Source organism: Rattus norvegicus, chromosome X, assembly GCF_036323735.1.
Source record: "Rattus norvegicus strain BN/NHsdMcwi chromosome X, GRCr8, whole genome shotgun sequence".
Classification (NCBI taxonomy): Eukaryota; Metazoa; Chordata; class Mammalia; order Rodentia; family Muridae; genus Rattus; species Rattus norvegicus.
Genome location: NC_086039.1, coordinates 33,828,252 through 33,846,805, shown reverse-complemented (window position 1 = coordinate 33,846,805; position 18,554 = coordinate 33,828,252). Strand labels below are relative to the sequence as shown.

Below are 18,554 nucleotides of genomic sequence, written 5' to 3'. Positions count from 1 at the left end.
GGTAGTGGCTTAGTCCCTGGAAGCTCTGGTTGGTGGGCATTGTTGTACTTTTGGGGTCTTGAGCCCCTTCAAGCTCTTCCAGTTCTTTCTCTGATTCCTTCAATAGGGGACCTATTCTCAGTTCAGTGGTTTGCTGCTGGCATTCGCCTCTGTATTTGCTGTATTCTGGCTGTGTCTCTCAGGAGCGATCTACATCCGGCTCCTGTCGGTCTGCACTTCTTTGCTTCATCCATCTAGTCCAATTGGGTGGCTGTATATGTATGGGCCAAATGTGGGGCAGGCTCTGAATGGGTGTTCCTTCAGTCTCTGTTTTAATCTTTGCCTCTCCCTTCCCTGCCAAGGGTATTCTTTTTCCTCATTTAAAGAAGGAGTGAAGCATTCACATTTTGATCATCCGTCTTGAGTTTCGTTTGTTCTAGGGATCTAGGGTAATTCAAGCATTTGGGCTAATAGCCACTTATCAATGAGTGCATACCATGTATGTCTTTCTGTGATTGGGTTAGCTCACTCAGGATGATATTTTCCAGTTCCAACCATTTGCCTACGAATTTCATAAACTCGTTGTTTTTGATAGCTGAGTAGTATTCCATTGTGTAGATGTACCACATTTTCTGTATCCATTCCTCTGTTGAAGGGCATCTGGGTTCTTTCCATTTTCTGGCTATTATAAATAAGGCTGCGATGAACATAGTGGAGCACGTGTCTCTTTTATATGTTGAGGCATCTTTTGGGTATATGCCCAAGAGAGGTATAGCTGGATCCTCAGGCAGTTCAATGTCCAATTTTCTGAGGAACCACCAGACTGATTTCCAGAATGGTTTTACCAGTCTGCAATCCCACCAACAATGGAGGAGTGTTCCTCTTTCTCCACAACCTCGCCAGCATCTGCTGTCACCTGAGTTTTTGATCTTAGCCAATCGCACTGGTGTGAGGTGAAATCTCAGGGTTGTTTTGATTTGCATTTCCCTTATGACTAAAGATGTTGAACATTTCTTTAGGTGTTTCTCAGCCATTCGGTATTCCTCAGCTGTGAATTCTTTGTTTAGCTCTGAACCCCATTTTTTAATAGGGTTATTTGTTTCCCTGCGGTCTAACTTCTTGAGTTCTTTGTATATTTTGGATATAAGGCCTCTATCTGTTGTAGGGTTGGTAAAGATCTTTTCCCAATCTGTTGGTTGCCGTTTTGTCCTAACCACAGTGTCCTTTGCCTTACAGAAGCTTTGCAGTTTTATGAGATCCCATTTGTCAATTCTTGATCTTAGAGCATAAGCCATTGGTGTTTTGTTCAGGAAATTTTTTCCAGTGCCCATGTGTTCCAGATGCTTCCCTAGTTTTTCTTCTATTAGTTTGAGTGTGTCTGGTTTGATGTGGAGGTCCTTGATCCACTTCGACTTAAGCTTTGTACAGGGTGATAAGCATGGATCGATCTGCATTCTTCTACATGTTGCCCTCCAGTTGAACCAGCACCATTTGCTGAAAATGCTATCTTTTTTCCATTGGATGGTTTTGGCTCCTTTGTCAAAAATCAAGTGACCATAGGTGTGTGGGTTCATTTCTGGGTCTTCAATTCTATTCCATTGGTCTATCTGTCTGTCTCTGTACCAATACCATGCAGTTTTTATCACTATTGCTCTGTAATACTGCTTGAGTTCAGGGATAGTGATTCCCCCTGAAGTCCTTTTATTGTTGAGGATAGCTTTAGCTATCCTGGGTTTTTTGTTATTCCAGATGAATTTGCAAATTGTTCTGTCTAACTCTTTGAAGAATTGGATTGGTATTTTGATGGGGATTGCATTGAATCTGTAGATTGCTTTTGGTAAAATGGCCATTTTTACTATATTAATCCTGCCAATCCATGAGCATGGGAGATCTTTCCATCTTCTGAGGTCTTCTTCAATTTCTTTCTTCAGTGTCTTGAAGTTCTTATTGTACAGATCTTTTACTTGCTTGGTTAAAGTCACACCGAGGTACTTTATATTATTTGGGTCTATTATGAAGGGTGTCGTTTCCCTAATTTCTTTCTCGGCTTGTTTCTCTTTTGTATAGAGGAAGGCAACTGATTTATTTGAGTTAATTTTATACCCAGCCACTTTGCTGAAGTTGTTTATCAGCTTTAGTAGTTCTCTGGTGGAACTTTTGGGATCACTTAAATATACTATCATATCATCTGCAAATAGTGATATTTTGACCTCTTCTTTTCCGATCTGTATCCCTTTGATCTCCTTTTGTTGTCTGATTGCTCTGGCTAGAACTTCAAGAACTATATTGAATAAGTAGGGAGAGAGTGGGCAGCCTTGTCTAGTCCCTGATTTTAGTGGGATTGCTTCAAGTTTCTCTCCATTTAGTTTAATGTTAGCAACTGGTTTGCTATATATGGCTTTTACTATGTTTAGGTATGGGCCTTGAATTCCTATTCTTTCCAGGACTTTTATCATGAAGGGGTGTTGAATTTTGTCAAATGCTTTCTCAGCATCTAATGAAATGATCATGTGGTTCTGTTCTTTCAGTTTGTTTATATAATGGATCACGTTGATGGTTTTCCGTATATTAAACCATCCCTGCATGCCTGGGATGAAGCCTACTTGATCATGGTGGATGATTGTTTTGATGTGCTCTTGGATTCAGTTTGCCAGAATTTTATTGAGTATTTTTGCGTCGATATTCATAAGGGAAATTGGTCTGAAGTTCTCTTTCTTTGTTGTGTCTTTGTGTGGTTTAGGTATAAGAGTAATTGTGGCTTCGTAGAAGGAATTCGGTAGGGCTCCATCTGTTTCAATTTTGTGGAATAGTTTGGATAATATTGGTATGAGGTCTTCTATGAAGGTTTGATAGAATTCTGCACTAAACCCATCTGGACCTGGGCTCTTTTTGGTTGGGAGACCTTTAATGACTGCTTCTATTTCCTTAGGAGTTATGGGGTTGTTTAACTGGTTTATCTGTTCCTGATTTAACTTTGATACCTGGTATCTGTCTAGGAAATTGTCCATTTCCTGGAGATTTTCAAATTTTGTTGAATATAGGTTTTTATAGTAAGATCTGATGATTTTTTGAATTTCCTCTGAATCTGTAGTTATGTCTCCCTTTTCATTTCTGATTTTGTTAATTTGGACGCACTCTCTGTGTCCTCTCGTTAGTCTGGCTAAGGCTTTATCTATCTTGTTGATTTTCTCAAAGAACCAACTTTTGGTCCTGTTGATTCTTTCTATGGTCCTTTTTGTTTCTACTTGTTTGATTTCTGCTCTGAGTTTGATTATTTCCTGCCTTCTACTCCTCCTGGGTGTATTTGCTTCTTTTTGTTCTAGAGCTTTTAGGTGTGCTGTCAAGCTGCTGACATATGCTCTTTCTGCAGGCACTCAGCGCTATGAGTTTTCCTCTTAGCACAGCTTTCATTGTGTCCCATAAGTTTGGGTATGTTGTACCTTCATTTTCATTAAATTCTAAAAAGTTTTTAATTTCTTTCTTTATTTCTTCCTTGACCAGGTTATCATTGAGTAGAGCATTGTTCAATTTCCAAGTATATGTGGGCATTCTTCCCTTATTGTTATTGAAGACCAGTTTTAGGCCGTGGTGGTCCGATAGCACGCATGGGATTATTTCTATCTTTCTGTACCTGTTGAGGCCCGTTTTTTGACCGATTATATGGTCAATTTTGGAGAAAGTACCATGAGGAGCTGAGAAGAAGGTATATCCTTTTGCTTTAGGATAGAATGTTCTATAAATATCCGTTAAGTCCATTTGGCTCATGACTTCTCTTAGTCTGTCGACATCACTGTTTAATTTCTGATTCCATGATCTGTCCATTGATGAGAGTGGGGTGTTGAAATCTCCCACTATTATTGTGTGAGGTGCAATGTGTGTTTTGAGCTTTAGTAAGGTTTCTTTTACGTATGTAGGTGCCCTTGTATTTGGGGCATAGATATTTAGGATTGAGAGTTCATCTTGGTGGATTTTTCCTTTGATGAATATGAAGTGTCCTTCCTTATCTTTTTTGATGACTTTTAGTTGGAAATTGATTTTATTTGATATTAGAATGGCTTCTCCAGCTTGCTTCTTCTGACCATTTGCTTGGAAAGTTGTTTTCCAGCCTTTCACTCTGAGGTAGTGTCTGTCTTTGTCTCTGAGGTGTGTTTCCTGTAGGCAGCAGAATGCAGGGTCCTCGTTGCGTATCCAGTTTGTTAATCTATGTCTTTTTATTGGGGAGTTGAGGCCATTGATATTGAGAGATATTAAGGAATAGTGATTATTGTTTCCCTTTATATTCATATTTGGATGTGAGGTTATGTTTGTGTGCTTTCATTCTCTTTGTTTTGTTGCCAAGACGATTAGTTTCTTGCTTCTTCTAGGGTATAGCTTGCCTCCTTATGTTGGGCTTTACCATTTATTATCCTTTGTAGTGCTGGATTTGTAGAAAGATATTGTGTAAATTTGGTTTTGTCATGGAATATCTTGGTTTCTCCATCAATGTTAATTGAGAGTTTTGCTGGATACAGTAACCTGGGCTGGCATTTGTGTTCTCTTAGGGTCTGTATGACATCAGTCCAGGATCTTCTGGCCTTCATAGTTTCTGGCGAGAAGTCTGGTGTGATTCTGATAGGTCTCCCTTTATATGTTACTTGACCTTTTTCCCTTACTGCTTTTAATATTCTTTCTTTATTTTGTGCGTTTGGTGTTTTGACAATTATGTGACGGGAGGTGTTTCTTTTCTGGTCCAATCTATTTGGAGTTCTGTAGGCTTCTTGTATGCCTATGGGTATCTCTTTTTTTAGGTTAGGGAAGTTTTCTTCTATGATTTTGTTGAAGATATTTACTGGTCCTTTGAGCTGGGAGTCTTCACTCTCTTCTATACCTATTATCCTTAGGTTTGATCTTCTCATTGAGTCCTGGATTTCCTGTATGTTTTGGACCAGTAGCTTTTTCAGCTTTACATTATCTTTGACAGTTGAGTCAATGATTTCTATGGAATCTTCTGCTCCTGAGATTCTCTCTTCCATCTCTTGTATTCTGTTGGTGAAGCTTGTATCTACAGCTCCTTGTCTCTTCTTTTGGTTTTCTATATCCAGGGTTGTTTCCATGTGTTCTTTCTTGATTGCTTCTATTTCCATTTTTAATTCCTTCATCTGTTTGATTGTGTTTTCCTGGAATTCTTTCAGGGATTTTTGCCATTCCTCTCTGTAGGCTTCTACTTGTTTATTAATGATTTCCTGTGTTTCCCTAAGTGTGTTCATGTCTTTCTTGAAGTCCTCCAGCATCATGATCAAATATGATTTTGAAACTAGATCTTGCTTTTCTGGTGTGTTTGGATATTCCATGTTTGTTTTGGTGGGAGAATTGGGCTCCGAGGATGGCATGCAGTCTTGGTTTCTGTTGCTTGGGTTCCTGCGCTTGCCTCTCGCCATCAGATTATCTCTAGTGTTACTTTGTTCTGCTATTTCTGACAGTGGCTAGACTGACCTATAAGCCTGTGTGTCAGGAGTGCTGTAGACCTGTTTTCCTCTCTTTCAGTCAGTTATGGGGACAGTGTGTTCTGCTTTCGGGCGTGTAGTTTTTCCTCTCTATAGGTCTTCAGCTGTTCCTGTGGGCCTGTGTCTTGAGTTCACCAGGCAGCTTTCTTGCAGCAGAAAATTTGGTCTTACCTGTGGTCCTGAGGCTCAGGTTCGCTCGTGGGGTGCTGTCCAGGGGCTCTCTGCAGCGGCAGCAACCAGGAAGACCTGTGCCGCCCCTTCCGGGAGCTTCAGTGCACCAGGGTTCCAGATGGTCTTTGGCTTTTTCCTCTGGCGTCCGAGATGTGTGTGCAGGGAGCAGTCTCTTCTGGTTTCCCAGGCTTGTCTGCCTCTCTGAAGGTTTAGCTCTCCCTCCCACGGGATTTGGGTGCAGAGAACTGTTTATCCGGTGTGTTTCTTTCAGGTTCCGGCGGTGTCTCAGGCGCAGAAGTCCTGCCGCTCCTGGGCCCTCCCCCACGGGAGCCCAGAGGCCTTATACAGTTTCCTCTTGGGCCAGGGATGTGGGCAGGGGTGAGCAGTGTTGGTGGTCTCTTCCGCTCTGCAGCCTCAGGAGTGCCCACCTGACCAGGCGGTTGGGTCTCTCTCTCACCGGGTCTGGGAGCAGAGAGCTGCTGCGGGCCGGGATCCGCGGGTGTGGGACTTCCGGTAAACACAGACCGTGCCTCCTAGAGAAATTCTGCTTCCGTGTCCCAAGCTCACCAGGCAGCTTTCTTGCAGCAGAAAATTTGGTCTTACCTGTGGTCCCGAGGCTCAGGTTCGCTCGTGGGGTGCTGCCCAGGGGCTCTCTGCAGTGGCAGCAACCAGGAAGACCTGTGCCGCCCCTCAAATAAATTTATCTTAATGGCAAAATGCATAGGGCCAGATGAAAGCAGGGGTCCTGCTCTATTAGATGTCATTGTGAACAGAAAAACTAGAAAGAATTCTGAGACCTCACAGACACCTGTTAGGATGCTACTAGATACATCACCAAAAAAACCCCCTTTTTATTTAATAGAAAAATACTAGGGGCTGGAGAGATGGCTCAGGGGTTAAGAGCACTGACTGCTCTTCCAGAGGTCCTGAGTTCAATTCCCAGCAACCACATGGTGGCTCACAACCATCTGTAATGGGATCTGATGCCCTCTTCTGGTGTGTCTGAAGACAGCTACAGTGTACTCATATACATAAAATAATAAATCTTTAAAAAAAATACTAGATGACTAAAAGAACAAAACATATGTATTGAGGGTAGCTATGACTTTAGTCTGTCAATTATGTTCTTTCTATATCAATGGTTCTCAGCCTTCTTAAAGCTGTGACCCTTCAAACCAGTTCCTCATGTTGTGGTGACTCCAATCATAAAATTATTTTTGTTGCTACTTCAGAACTAATTTTGCTACTCTGACGAATCATAATGTAAATGTTACTGGAGCTAGTTTACCAAAGGTGCTGTGACCCACAGGTTGAGAACCGCTGTTCTACATCATCAGGGAAGACACTGTTTTGTGCCCTGAAAGTTTCCACTTAACCTGATGACACAAGAACTTTCTGTGTTATTGCAAATTCTTCATAAACATCATAAATATTTTAAAAAGTTATATCCCTTTTGACTGTATAAGCCTGCCATTGTTCTTGTACTCAGGCCAAGTTTTTGACTATTGATGCTAACATGATTCCACTTTGTACAAAAAAGTAGACCCTGACCACTCCATGAGCAGAGGATGAAGGCATTTGTCTACATTGAGAAGGTTATTCTTCAAAGTCTATTGACCAAGGCTTACATCCTGAAGAAATTGAAACTTTGGACAACAAAGCTAGTTTTACATTGAAGCTGCAGAAGTGTTTAGTAGCTGCTACAAGTTTTTTTTTTCCTTTCTTCCTATCACTGCAAATGTGGATGTTGAAGAAGAACTTATAGTTAACCTTTCTACAGTTTATATTAAAGAAAAGATAGACTAGGGCTAGCTTACATCTTCAATCCAGTTATCCATGGACCAGGCTAGACCGTCACAGTTTGAACAACTGAGCAGCATTCTGTTGGGAGGTGGTTCTCCTGTGCTCCCAGGAGGAGAGAAACCATCTCTTATCTGCACTTGGCTTTATGCTGTCCAATTCTACCAGATACTGTTCAGAAGAATGTGATTCTCTTTGGGCTACTTAATTATTTAAGAGAATACTTTGAAACAAAGAAAACTAGATGGATTAGCACAATATTTGTCCTGTTCCATAACCTGTCTCAAAACAGAAACTCACATGTCCTCTTGCTCATCAGCATTTCAGTTTGTGTCTCAGAAATACAAGACCAAGAGAGAGTAATGGGATCTATGTGATACAAAAGTAGAAAGGGCGAACTATCTCCCAGGTAGGAAGTGATCAGCAAGAGAGAGAACAGAGGCATGGATACATACACAGTATAGTGATATATGAAAACAACACAGTGAAAATCATCACTTTGTATGCCAGCTAACAAATTACTATAAGGATGAGGAGGGAGATGACTCAAAAAGAGAGGGTGGTATAATTAATTATACATATGATTATATATCTAATATATTATATAACTACATAATTATAGTCCTCTTATATTGGAACATTCAAAGGATTACATGATGTTATCAAATATTGCTGTTTGTTAAGGCAATAGCAACCACCATGTGTCATCTGACACAAGGGAGGAAGAGGACAAAAGTGTAAAGGACAAATATCAACTGCCCATCTTCATTTGAAAAGGAATAGCCCTAAAAGTTCCACCCTAGAATTGCCTTGTGGTAACCATAAAGCCCAGCTGGAAGAGATTAAAGAAGCTAACAAAAGTACCACCCGGACTTGGTGGCGTGTACTCTGCATACTTAGAATTATTCTGGATTCAATAGAGGGTCATTTTAAAAATGCGCTATCAGTCTTATCTCCAAAGGCCTGTGCTTCTGATAGGCACTTCCAGCACTTCCTGACTTCCCAAACCTTCTGGCTGTTGGAACTGTATTATGGGATTGCTACAAGCCCCAGGGCTGGTGGCCACAGGTTTTGTTTGGAGTTCTGAAGATGTTGAAAGAACAGTCTTGGAAGCTGCCAGTTAAAATTGGCAGCTAAAGGTTTTGGAAGTGGTTGACGGAAAAGAAACACGTAGGAAAAGAGAGATGTGATCGAATTCGGGACATAGTTAAAACATTTCAGAAAATCAGAGTTCTCATAGAAGTCTGTTCTTGGGGATAGGTGATACCTGTGTATTGAATGTGCTGCCCCAGCTATGGTAAATGCTTGCAGATTAGTAGGAGTGGATTTTCATCCCTGCTCAAATGGCACTTCAGGGCAACAGTCTAACATAACGGTGTTCTCTTATTTATTGGAGTGTGTCTTACATACATCTCTTGCCTTCTGGCCAGTTGAAGTCTATCCGTCTAACACTTAATCAGTGACATGGCTTCTGTAGCCTTTTCTTATACAGACTTTCTTCTTGTGGATGTGTTCATATGGCAGAGATTGGTGACTGGAAGGAGCCAATGTGCAATGAATGCGCATCATATGGGTTAAGTATATGCATCCTTTCTCAAATCAAAGTTTGAGATCCTAACTTTCAAGTTAATGGTATTAGTAGACAGGGTCTTCCGGAGGTAGTTATGTCATGAGAATGAAATCTGCATATCTGCGATTAATGTCCTTATAAGGGTGCTCCCTGAGAGTTAGCTGGACTCTGCCCTCATGTAAGGGCACAACTAGAAGGTATTGCCTATGCAGAAAATGGATTTTTACTAGACACGAAGGCTGCCATTGCTGCCTTAATCTGGAAGTTCTGAGCTCCCAGCACCGTAAGAAATCCATTTGAATCACTTTGAAGGTACTCACTTTCTGATAGTTTGTGATAGCCCCTCGAGTGGACTAAGACCAAACTGTTTTGGGCAATAGTGTCCAGATTCTTTGTAGGTGACCCTTTATCAAACAGCTATTGGCCGCAGTCTTAATAACATAACGTCTCATTCTTTAAACGTGGGCTGCATATTGTCCAAGCCTTTCAAATTTAATTTTCTTCTGATCAACCGTTCTGTTTATATTACTTCTCTCTTCTTATATTTTGCCACACGTGGTCAAAGGGAACTATGTCACACCTTCAGTGGTTTGTTAGAAATACCCTTAGCTAAGTTAAATATCTAATCTCATTACTTGCTAGTTCGGCTCTCCATGAAGCTCACATTCTTTGCCTTGAACCGGGATCACCTTTCCTTCAGCTTTAGTTCTTTCGGAGAAATCATGCGTGCTTGTTGATACCAATATTCCCTCCAGGATTGTTTAGCTAGTGTTTAAGATGTCTGGGGGGGGGGCCTGGGGGATGGAGTACAGGGGTGTGTGGTACTGTCTGTGGCTGTCCTTCATTCCTTTTAACTCTCCAAATTTCACACTCCAGTGACTATAATGTAGCTTTGATTTTTTTCCTAGCATGACTCTCAAAAGCTTTCTAACCTTGAACTTATTACTCAGTCCCCCAAAACCATCTCGATATTTTGAGATTTTCATTCCAGAGCAGAAGCAGTGGATAATTGCTGTTCTGTGGGTGATTCATAGCGATAGGGTTTGACTGAAGAAAGGGATTTTTTTTTTGCCTTCACAGTGTATTTGAGACCAGTTTACTTGCCCATATGAATCTCCTTTTCACCAAGAAGCAATATAGACTTATATCATCTTCATCAATATTAAGAGATAGCAAAGAAAAAGACATCGAATTAACTCAGTTCATAGATACATGATAGCAAAAAAAGTCAAAACTCATTGCTAAGCTTAACTAGAAATGGAAGGGCATCTCCTTAACCCTATGAAGGGAGTTTACAGAAAAATAAAAATCTCTGATTAACAATGTGCTAGGTAATAAACCCTTATGACAGCAGCCAGTTGTAGAAAATCGGGGACATGACAGCGATGCCTCTTACCATTGTTCCTACTTGGAGAGGTGCTAGCTTGCAAAACAAGGGCAAGAAGCAAAAAGCAGGGTAAGTTAGAGCTGGTGGATTAGCTTGGTGGCAGAGAGCTTGTGTAGTGTTCGTGAGACTTCCATCTATCCACGCCCCCCTGCACTGGGAAAAAAGAAATAGGAAGTACAAGGCTGAGAAAAAGCTGAGCTATTTACTTGTGGGTGTTGGTTGGACTATTGCTCTCACATATTTGTTCCCTTCCTGCAATAGGATTATGCAATAGGATATGTTCCCATCCATCTTTAGGTGTGTTAGCCGTGAGTCCCAGGGTAAGTGTCCTCCTTCTTTGGCTAGACCATGTATGTGCTGTTTTAACATGAACTCCATAAAGAGCAGATGCAGAGGCCGACTGAACTCAGCAGAACCTACAAAATTGCAACTTGTGGTTTTTAAGTCAAGCAAAAGCTATTTTTATGAACTGTCGGGGAAAGCTTATTGAGAGATACACTGGTGCCGTGACCATCTTAGGAAATAAAACTCAAAAGAACCGCCAGGGGAATTACTAAAATTAATAAGTGCTGGGCAGTGTTCAAAAGTCATATACCTATTCATATTTATAATTCACAGTAGCAAACTGTTCAAAATGTAATTTTAAATACAGTTTGTGATACCATTTGAATATGTTACCCAGAAAAATTAAAACATATATAATACCTTTATAAAGGAAATTATAATTCCTTATTGAAGGACATTTAAAGACTTAAATAGAGATAATGTGTTCATAAATAAAAATAGATCAATATTATTTAAATCCCTTTCTAAAATTGATGCCTCGATTCAACGAATTTCAGTAAAACTTTCAACATCTTTAATCACAGATATAGATAAGAATTCTAGACAAATGGACAAGAATGGAAGACAGCCTTGAATACATTGACGATAGCATAGAACGGCTGTTTCTACCTGTTGACTGAACTTGAGATTAAGTTTCAGTAGTCTTTGCATAAGCATTAATATCTATATGATAACATTTATAGTAGACACCTCAAACTCAACAAGATGTAAACCAAATTCATAATTATGTTAAAGCTGCTGCTTTTTAAAGATTCCTTGATTTGTTGAGTGGACTTAGCATCTTTCTAGGCACCATAACAAGAAACTTGGGAGTTATTTAGTATTCTTCCCACATGTCTCATAGTATCTACCTGTCACTCAATGATTCTCTGTCATTGCTGCTATTGCCTTACTTCTGGCCCTCGCTTCTACACAGAAGATTGCATAGTTATCATTTTCTTCAGAATGACTTTTCTAAATCTAATTATCTCAACTCCCAATTACAACCCATCACCTTCAGGATAAGATCCAAAATCCTTTAAGATTTGAACTCTAATTAGTTATGGTGGTGCATACCTTTCATTCCAACACTTAGAATGTGAAGGCAGGAGTATTGAGAGCTTGAGGCCAGCCTGGGACACAAAATGACAACTTATTTTAAAACCCAAAGACTTTAACCTCTATCCTTTGCCCATCTCTCACAATAATTTTTGTGTACTGTAAAGCTATACTATTTATTTTAAATGAAGTATAGTTCAATTTAAGTATTTACTTTTTATTTAACTTGTATCATTGCAGACAAATGTCTGCAATCTATTTGATCTAAATGCAGAAATCTATTTGAACCATTAATAAAGAGCAAGAATTGGCATATATGTGCACATACATCAGTAACTTCTTGTTGATAGAAGAAACTTAGGGCTTATGTAAGCCCTTAAATGAAATTATTTATTTAAGTTATAATAATAATATAATTACTTATTTATTAAAATAAAGCCCTTCATGAAATTGTGAGGAAAATCTGTTTCTGTGCAAGAATATTCAGGAACTGTTAGTTTTATGTGCTTGCAGAATTCCGATGAGTGATGGGCAGAGACTTTGTCAGGCATGCCAGTCTCTCTCATCCCTTCTTTCTGCAACATTGCTCTTCTCTCCTTTCTACTTGGTTAGCTCCAACATGACCTCAAGATTCAACTCAAGAGCTACTTCCCTGGTTGTAAATTTTAGAAGTAAAAATCAAAACTTTAAAGACTTCCCTGATGTTACCAGTTCTCATTTATGTGAAGTCGTTTTCCTTGAAAACACTCACAATCACAGCTTAGTTCTTGATTTTATAAGACTTTATAAACACCTGCCTCATGATGTTAAGAATATGCTATAGATTGATCATGACCCACTTAACTGTACTGTAGACAGCCACGAAATGTTTGTTCACTCTTTACTCTCCTCCTACAATGTCAGTTCTAATGTAATTAATGAATTGTTCTGTGCAAGTATAGTTTCTTGCTGAATATAATTTACATTTTAGAAGGTTGCTTACTGGCTACACAATCTTCAATGAGTTTTGTTAGATGTGTCTATGACTGTAGCCCTTGTAGTATGTCTAATATGCCAAATTTTATTATTCCAGTTGAAAATGCTGGATCCATTTTTGCTGTTTGATGAATTTAAAGGAGGAAGGCCGGGAGGATTTCCTGATCATCCACACCGAGGATTTGAAACAGTAAGTAGAGAGATTTGAATGCAAAAGTGTGTCTTTGAAAATTTGATTTTTACTTCTAATAGAAAATAAAATCAGAAGCAATGAATAAAGGCAAACATTAATTTAGAAGTTTCTTGCCATAGGCTACTATATAATTGCTATAGTGGTTTTATATGAAATATACTCAAATTTAAATATTGACTATTTTAAATATTATGTAATTTGTGTCCTGCTGACATTTCTGTCTCAGCAGTTCATAAAAAGCAAGAGTTGGCTTCTTAAAATTATACAATTAACTGCCCTGGCAATGGGCAAAGAGACACCTCGGTGGTGGTGGTGTCCTCATGTCAGTCAGGCTCAGAGCAGACGGCAGTCCTTTGTTTATCCTAGCTTGATGCCTGGCTTGGTGGCCAAAGTTGTTTTATGCTTAAGACATATAAAAACAAAACAAATCAAATTAAATTCAGACAGCATAGCACAGGAAAAAGAAGACAGAGACCCAAGTTCCACCATGCCACAGAGGGACATCTGCAGACCTTCCCTCTCCGCCATGGTACAGGGGCAGGGGCATAGATACACAGTGCTTAACTTACCACCACACAGTGCAACACGGGAGAAGGAAGACAGACAGAGCTGTGGACTGCCATGCTACCCACAGACCTGCCTTTAGGCTCAGGCACAGGTGGGGTATAGACCCATTTGCTGGAGGATGTCACCAAGAGGCTCACTAACCTCCTGCCCAGCTTGCAGTGGATGCCGCCACAATGTGCAATTATGTGATAGACAGATGGGAGAAAAAGAAAAGGGGGACAGTTTGAGCATGATGAAGAGATGGAACTAGAGACTCGAGGGTGGAGAGTAGTCTGCTGTGAGTGGCCAGCCCTGCCACTTGGGTCATAGGGAGGTCCCATTCTGAGCTGCTGCTGAGGGCAAGTCTAGGTTCATTGCTACACAGTGATAGGAATCAGTGTTAGTGTCCATGACTCATTTTTGCCACTAAAGAATATGGGGACATCCCTGATCAGGGCAGCCACAAGGGATTGCATGGATATCCAGAGACTGTGCAGAACTGGCCCTACTCCTCACTGGCTACAGCATTCTGGAGAGCTGGTCCCATCTCTTACTGGCAGTACTCCAGAGAGCTGGCCCTGGCTTTGCCCAGACCGCACAGCGGAGCTGGCCCTCGTGGTACTTGCGTAGTAGAGCTGACCATACCATTCATTTTACATATGATGGCACTGGTGCCACCTCTCCACCCCCAGCAATTGGGAAAGCTGCCCACAGTGTCATGATTGTGGAAGAGCTAGCTTTGTCCCTTACCAGCTGCAGCACCCAGGAGAGCAGGCCCTGCATTTCACATGGGCAGCACTGTGGAGCTGGTCCTGTTGGTGCAGTCATGGCTGAGCCAACCCCAAGTATAAGAGCAGAAGAGGTAACCCTGCCTCCTATTAATGGAGGCATTGGGTGGCTTAGCCGGAGCAGTGCTGGAGAGCTAGCTCTGGTGGTATGGATAAGAGAGCTAGTAGACTGACCAGCTCAGCTACTGCCCAAGCCCAGATCCATGGCTCTGAGTTGACCCACCCCAAAATCTATATTATCTGTGAATGGTTGGGACAAGTGAAATGGTCAGTCCTGCTGATCCAAAGCTACAAGATCTCTGTGACACAAGGCAACAACAAGATAGCCAGGAGGAGGCCTGTGAGGATCCAATATTGATGATGTCACAGAATCTAGAGATGTTGAACCAGACCAGTGACTGATTGCAGTGAACATTTGCAAGTGAAGATGTGTGGACAGAGGGATACATTTGCCGGACACACTGTGACATAGTACTGCTTCCATAATGACATGTTTTCTATGCTTTGTATATGTGTGTGCGTGTGGACATGCATGAGTGAGTTTGTGTGCATGAGTGTGTGTGTGTGTGTGTGTGTGTGTGTGTGTGTGTGTGTGTTGCAGGGGGAGATTGCAAGAGAAAAAGACAGCTGTGAGGGGGATCGGGAGATAAGTGGGACTGGGGTGCATGATATGAACCAAAGAATCAATAAAAGTTTTAAAAATTATGTACAATTAAAATAATCTGTTAAAGTGAGAAGAAACTAAGATATGATTAAATACTTTTTTAAAGAAAATTTGATTTTTCAGAATGTTTTTCACAGAAATGTTTAATTTCATGTAGCATAATATTATAAATACCAACACAAAAATGTTTAACTTCATGTAACATAATAATATGAACTCCAACACAGAATCTAAGAGCTCAATGAGTATTATATTAAGTTCTAAGGAGATAAGGGAGATAAGCGAGACTAGGGTGCATGGTATGAACCAAAGAATCAATAAAAGTTTTAGAACAGAGTTAGAGACTCAGTATATTTGTAAGTCCACTTGGTGAATTAGTAAATATTTACCCAGGGCTTATACATGCAAGGGTTGATGGAAGCTGATCTTGCAGATGTTGGGGTGTGCTGAGTGTTCTGGAGTGTTGCTAGAAGACAGAACAAGGCTTGAGCCTTGCTCACTTCCATATGTGTTCTAGTTAAGGAAGTAAAAACAAACAGGGAAAGATTTGATCACTGTATTTAACCATGGAAAGATTTAGCCAAGAGGCTTCCAGAAACAAGATGAGGCTAGTTAGATCTGTGTTCCTTCGTTTATCCATTTGCCTTCCAGTTCTCCTTTCTGCTAACACTTTGGCTGCACCGTGTCTGTGTCTATCTTACTTCACACCAATGATGAGAGCCACACTTTGACCTTCTTTATACCTGTATTCGATTCCAGAACTCTGGCTGTCAGTTTCCAAAACAATCCCAAGAGGATGACACCTTTCTTCTTCATTCGGTCCCATTGACATTATATGTCTTCTAGTTTAACATATGTGTATACCTCGATGGTGGTCTTGAGCAATTGTCTTTCCTTAGAGTCGAGAATTGCCCAACTTAACCTGCTGAAGAGGATTATAAATTGTTTCATCTTAGATTATCCCATTCTTCTCTAGCTCTTGTTGAAGGCGATGGCTATAATAAATTGACTGCTGAACTTTTGTTTCCATTAGGTAATGTGCCCTGGTGGCGGCACGGCTTTGTAAATCCTATGGTATCAGCTTGAAAGAATTTGGTGCACAAGTTAGCCAGAGACTACTGGTGTTTGGCCCATTTCTCTTGATTAAGAATTTTCCCTTCAATTATAGCTGCAATTAAGTTTTATCCTTATTATTTGTAGATTTTGTATTTATAAGTTCTCCTGCTTGGAAAACTCACCGCTAACTGCCAAATCCACACTTGGAGAGCTTCGATGATGTTTCAGGCTGTTAGAGCTGCCCGGCTCATCTCTTGCCAGCCTAGGTGTAATAAGATGATGACTTTCTTGTTTTGGCTCTCATAATGTAGGCCGGTGTCCTTGTAACAATCCTAATGCCATGTTTCTTATACTGTCCAGTTTTTTTATGTCTGTCTCCTGTTCAAAATGATTTCTGAGCATCACACAGCAGTCTATCCCTTCACAGAAGTCTGCTAATGTGCCTTGTTACTTTACTGAATGTGCATTCAGTAAAGAGTATGATTTAGTACTGTGGGTTGAGAGTTCATTAACATTAGTGGGTAATATATATGGTATATGGGTTCTTTAGACGGAACGCACATATAATAGAGGCAGACATAGATGGGCTGACAAAACTATTGTTGCCAGAGACTTGAAGAAACCCAATCTTAGGTTGCCATTAGGAGCCAATAATTTAGGACTTGCTAATTAAAGGATTGTGATAGTTTTATAGAACATTACTAATTCAGATCCTGAGGAATGGCTATGTCAGTTTTCTCCCCAGAGAATAGGTAAGCCAGGACTTAACTTTCTCTTTTTTTTTTTTTTGGTTCTTTTTTTTTGGAGCTGGGGACCGAACCCAGGGCCTTGCGCTTCCTAGGCAAGCGCTCTACCACTGAGCTAAATCCCCAACCCATAAATAGCTTTTTGAAATGAAGACATGATCATCATTCCTGGAACAGGCAGTACAGAGCCTTTTGTAGTTAAGGTTACAGGTGGGGCATGGCTTAATCTTCAAGAAACAGTGGTTGAATCATAATCAGGAATGAACCTAATTTATCTTTACTCTAAGAAAGCTTTTAAGCTTCAGATGGGGGCAGGCTGGTTCTTCAATGACTCAAAAGTTAAGAGTACTTTAGAGGGTGCAAAAGTCCTAGGTTCAGGTCCCAGCACCTACATTCCTCACAAGTATCTGAAACTCCAGTTCCAGGGTTGATCTCTTTTGCCCACAGTGCAGTTATATAACACACAACACATTCATACATATAAAATAAAAATAAAACAACTTTGAAAACTATTGATGAAAAATTGAATCCTTTAATTTAAAGCCAAGTCTACCTTAAGCTCTTAGTTATTTTCTCTCTTGAGCTCAATCTAAATCCCAAAGGCTTGTCATGTTGGAAAATTCTGACTAGTATACAAAATTAAAATAGAAAAGAAATAAAATGATTTGGAAATAAGAACATGATTGGGATGCTTGTTATGTTATACCACCACCCAGAAGTAGCAATTGTTATTGTTTGACTTTTTCTAGTATCATGCTATCTTTTAAAATATATATAACATTATACTGTTAGAAATTTTCAATTATACTTCAAGAAGCTAATTAATAATGGCTTTATTCCTGTCCTGAGAGTCATTGTAGATGTGGCTGCTGTGTCACATGTGCATCAGTAGGTGGCAGAGAGGAGAGAGCTTATGTCTACACTCAGTGTTCTGACCTATGGACATCTGAGTGATTAGTAATCTAACAGTCCTTTAAAAAGGTGAGCCCGAGACCACCACCTGTATGGCTCTAGGCAGACCAATGAGTCATTGCAATGAACATCTGCAAGAAGTGTGGACAAAGGGTATACAGTGGGACCTACTGTGACATACTGCAGCTTCCACAACAAGCTTTGCTTTCTGTTGGGGGGAGGTTGCAAGGGTGGAGGGCAGGTATAAGAGAAAGGGAGGATGAGTGGGATTAGGGTACGTGATATGAAATTCAAAAAGAACCAAAACAAAATTTAAAAATATATCTTAAAATTTATTTATCTATTTATTTGTTTATTTATTTATTGTGTGTGTGTGTGTGTGTGTGTGTGTGTGTGTGTGTGTGTGTGTGTGACCCTTGTTTGCCATGGCACCTGTGTGGAGGTCAGAGAACAACTTTCCAGAATTGGCTGTCTCCCTTCACCATGTGGATTCTACCCACGGAACTTAGGTCAGGTTGTCCAGCCATGCTGTAGCACCAATCAGCATTACCATGGTGATATAAGAAGGTACCCATTTCCTCTCAGCATAAGCACTACAATACATTTACTTGACATTTAAATGCTTGCTATTTTAACAGATAAAACCACTTCACTGTAATTTAGTTTACACTTTCTTAGCAATTTAAAAGAAAACATTTTCTTTTAAAAAGTTGGTTTTGATTTGAATATATTTGTTTATTGTAGACACATATCTTTGGCCTTTCCCACTTGTATTGTCCTCATCAATAATATGTGAACTAAAGCTATTTATTTTTCAATTTAAAATAAACCTTGAAACTTGTTGGTATCATAGCTGTTTTATAGAAGTTCTTTGTGCATTAAGGAAACCAAATCCTTTTTA

The 18,554-nt window shown here is 40.1% G+C and overlaps 1 protein-coding gene and 2 non-coding genes across 4 annotated transcripts in view; all 3 read left to right on the top strand.

Annotated features, from left to right (window-relative positions):
* Pir (pirin) overlaps positions 1–18,554 on the top strand; it is a 110,622-nt gene that overhangs the window by 4,244 nt on the left and 87,824 nt on the right. For both annotated transcript variants that reach the window (NM_001009474.1, XM_039099890.2), the window contains one exon: positions 12,846–12,938. In NM_001009474.1, coding sequence (NP_001009474.1) covers positions 12,846–12,938 — 93 coding nt within the window. The remainder of the gene's footprint in view (positions 1–12,845; positions 12,939–18,554) is intronic.
* Positions 13,215–13,357, top strand: LOC120099472 (small nucleolar RNA SNORA48). Its single transcript, XR_005498645.1, has one exon. It is a non-coding gene; the product is annotated as a small nucleolar RNA SNORA48 (small nucleolar RNA).
* LOC120099485 (small nucleolar RNA SNORA17) lies at positions 17,580–17,711 on the top strand. Its single transcript, XR_005498656.1, has one exon. It is a non-coding gene; the product is annotated as a small nucleolar RNA SNORA17 (small nucleolar RNA).